The 3,444-nt window shown below is 36.4% G+C and overlaps 1 protein-coding gene across 1 annotated transcript; it reads right to left on the bottom strand.

The window, feature by feature from the left end:
- Positions 1–556: 556 nt before the first annotated feature.
- LOC101735771 (peroxynitrite isomerase THAP4) lies at positions 557–3,444 on the bottom strand. Its single transcript, XM_004933801.5, has 2 exons — positions 3,249–3,444; positions 557–1,704 (listed from the first exon to the last, which is right to left on the bottom strand). Exons 1-2 carry the CDS (start codon positions 3,379–3,381, stop codon positions 1,346–1,348), a joined length of 492 nt encoding a protein of 163 aa, XP_004933858.1. The 5' UTR covers positions 3,382–3,444; the 3' UTR covers positions 557–1,345.

Raw genomic sequence — 3,444 nt, 5'->3', positions numbered from 1 at the left:
GAACGCGAACTCCGCGTAGTAATACGCGGAGTACCCAAGGAGCTCGATGCCGAGCTAGTCAAGGACGACCTCATCAGGCAAGCATACCCGATAATAAGTGTGCATCGGGTGCACAGCGGTCGCGACAAGTTTCCATACAATATGGTGTATACCATTCCATTCCATACACCGCGGAAAGCCAACGGATTGCCTCAAGTCTCCGCACCGTTTGCGGCCTATCTGGGGTAACGGTCGAAGCCCCCTTATAAAAGTGGCACTCCCGCACAGTGCTACCGATGCCAACTTTACGGGCACTCGTCGCGTAATTGCCACGCGCGCCCACTTTGCGTTAAATGTCTCGGCAACCATGCGACAGCAGACTCCTCCGTGCTCAGAAACCGCATAAGTGGTAGCACGACGGCAACCCGGGCTAACGATCGTTATTCCAACGAAACTCCGATTAAGAAACAAGAACAATTAAACACCAGGAAATTTCAAGAATCATCGCAAGGAATATCGGCGTCTCTGAACGAGTTTTAAAGAACGAGTGGCTCTCAATTATTGTACAATGCAGTTATAAACGATAACTGGAGTTTAAATGGATAAAGTCATGGATACTACTAGCGACCAATAGTTTTTTTTTTAATATGAAATGTGTTCAACGTGAGAAACACAATATATGGAAAATATTTCTGAAAAACCCTTGAAAATTTTACATCTAAACATTTCATGAAAATCATTTTGATGGTGTGTGTGTGTGTGCGCTTGTGTGATGTTGTGAAAACATGAATAGCTGTTAACATTGTTTTGTTCACTCACATGTGCCATGCAATATTCCTATCTATTCCAATATTTTTTCACCGCTTATAATATACCTGAACCATATTAGTGGACTTAAATTGTTTCTCCAATACATGACTACATTTGATAATATTCCCCACTAATTATTTTATTCTGAATAAATAAGACATTGTTCAACAATTAACAGACACTAAAAATTCAACCTTGGAACACAGGTTGAATTTTTACATAAAAATCAGTTTCTTTAATGTAATGGTATCCATAACATTTAACAAATTTTTTTTAATAAGTCAATGGCGTTTTCCATTCCTCATCATCATATTGAATAAATAGATTTCAAAATATCTGATGCCTTAGCTGTGATGTCTACATCAAGGGCACTAATGAACTGTTTTGCTGTCAGTAATGAATGAGCCTCACAAGACCCCCTCCCTATAAACAATATCATACAGTAGACCCCTTTATCTAAGGTTTTAATAGAATGTGGAAGGAATCTGAATTGTCTTACTTGACAGCTCCCAATGGCAGACAATGCTATAGTTGTATGTGTATATTAAAATAAAATCTATTGAATTTTTTTGTAAACTGCTTTCAAATGTTCACTCATTGGTGTAGTATCAGTTTCCATATACAATGTTGCTTCCAAGTGATCATCACTCAGTAGTTTGAAAACCCTCTTAATTTTTTTCACAAAGGGTGGTTTAGCAAATGAAATTCTAGATAAATTAACTGTTTCTAAAATTACTTGATGTGTCTCTGTCTCACACAGTCCCTCTTCGAGTGAAGTCAGGCCAAAGTTGTGGCTCACGACGAAAGACAGCTCATTTGTCCCAGGCTTGATGCGAAGGAAGCCTCGTTCCTGATGCATCGGCGTCTGCTTTTCAGGGTGCCTTGACGTCGATAGGAAATTGTACATGGGCTGTCCTGGAATGTGAAAAATTCTTTTACAATCATTTCTAATTAATTTCTAATTTGAAAAAAAAAAACTGATTTACAAATCTTCACATAATGCCTAATCAATTTTTGGGGTACCCAACAGAACCTATAAATACTACAGCTTAGTTATAGACATCCAGTTTGGAAGATTGTGATTATTGTTAATTGTATTGCTATTATTGATCGAAGTTGTATTGTGTAATTATTTCACTCTAGCAAGTATTATGACAAAACCTTCCCTAAAGTAATGTTTTAACTCAATCTTACATTTATTTATTTAAGTCTATCAACAGAATAAGAATGGGTTAGTTTAAAAATTCTTAAATAGTTTATTTATAACAAAACACAACTTCTTTTGCATTGTTTAGAAATGTTCATTCATTTGTTTAAAAGAGTAGTCTAGTTGCTTAAATGAAGTTTTAGTGAAACATGTGGTCCAGAAAAATAATTTCAGTAGTATTGCAGGTCCGCCACATTACCAATGCCGTAGTGGAAGTGAGAAGAATGTCATGGAATGTCTAATGGTGAGATTTAATACTGAAGGTATATGCTACCATATGATAAACTGCAATACTGGTTTATTAAGAAGGTGCTAATGTTGGCTTTGTGTTGTGTTGTGGAGGTGCACTGCTCCTGGTCTGACATGAAAGGAGTGGGTTACTCGTAGTAGGAAATATTTTAAATTAGAAGACAATTCTTTTGCTCAGCAGACCAACTGGTCTAAAATTTGTTTAAAAAAATTTAATCATATTTTATAGTCATTATTTATATTTGGTATTATTCAGAGTTTGTTATGAAATCAAGTCAATAATTCATATCTTATTCAGAACTATTCTTGGCTTAACGGGTAGTCTCCTTGCCAAAACACTACCTACTGCTTCACTGGTCTTCCCAAAGCTGGGTTCTTCTCACAAAAAAATAGGTATTGGAACCGATGGACATTACAATATAAACATAAGTAACAAACTTTTGCGAAAGCAAAACAATCTTAGCCGATGTCAAATGAAAAGAAAAAAAAATGAATGTAACCAAATATGAATTAAGGTTGTGAATAAGGCTTCTTATCAAACTTTTGAGACGAAGTTAAAATTCCAATCAATCATGATCTAGTTGTATATAATCATTAGGTAGTTAATGACAATATAAACGCAACTATTCAACTTTTGAGACGAAGTTGAAATCTCAATCAATCATGATCTAGTTGTATATCATCTATAGGTAGTTGTACTATACGACAAAAATGGAAAAAATGCTGGCACCTACCTCACTGTTCGAACTCAACAAAAACAGACGCGCTTGAAAACTCAACGGAAAACTTACGGAATCATTCCATTGTGGAAGTTTTCCGTGAACACGTGGTAGTTACGTACGTATTTACCAATATTTTATTTGCTATGCCTAATGCAGTAGCAATAGGATTTACAAGTTAAACAGGAATAAACACTTTAATTCAATTGGGACCAAGCCACACCGGCTCACCTATCGAGCCAATATTCCGGTAATTATTAGGAAATTCAGTTTATGTCACTCACCAATGCAGAGAAACTCCAAGTCTTCATGATATGTAAAGTCTGGTATGTTCGGATAATATCCTCTGCCATCAGTTGTGGACCAACGGCCTTCCAACCAGGAAATGGGCGCCAAAGCTTCATGAATCTTCGACATGTTTTAACCGAAACAAACCGTTCTCAAATAATAAGTGTTTATAATCTATGCTCTTTGGCGTGG

This window comes from Bombyx mori, chromosome 24 (genome assembly GCF_030269925.1).
Source record: "Bombyx mori chromosome 24, ASM3026992v2".
Lineage (NCBI taxonomy): Eukaryota > Metazoa > Arthropoda > Insecta > Lepidoptera > Bombycidae > Bombyx > Bombyx mori.
Note: the sequence above shows the minus strand (reverse complement) of the source record. Positions and strands in the feature narration are given on the sequence as shown.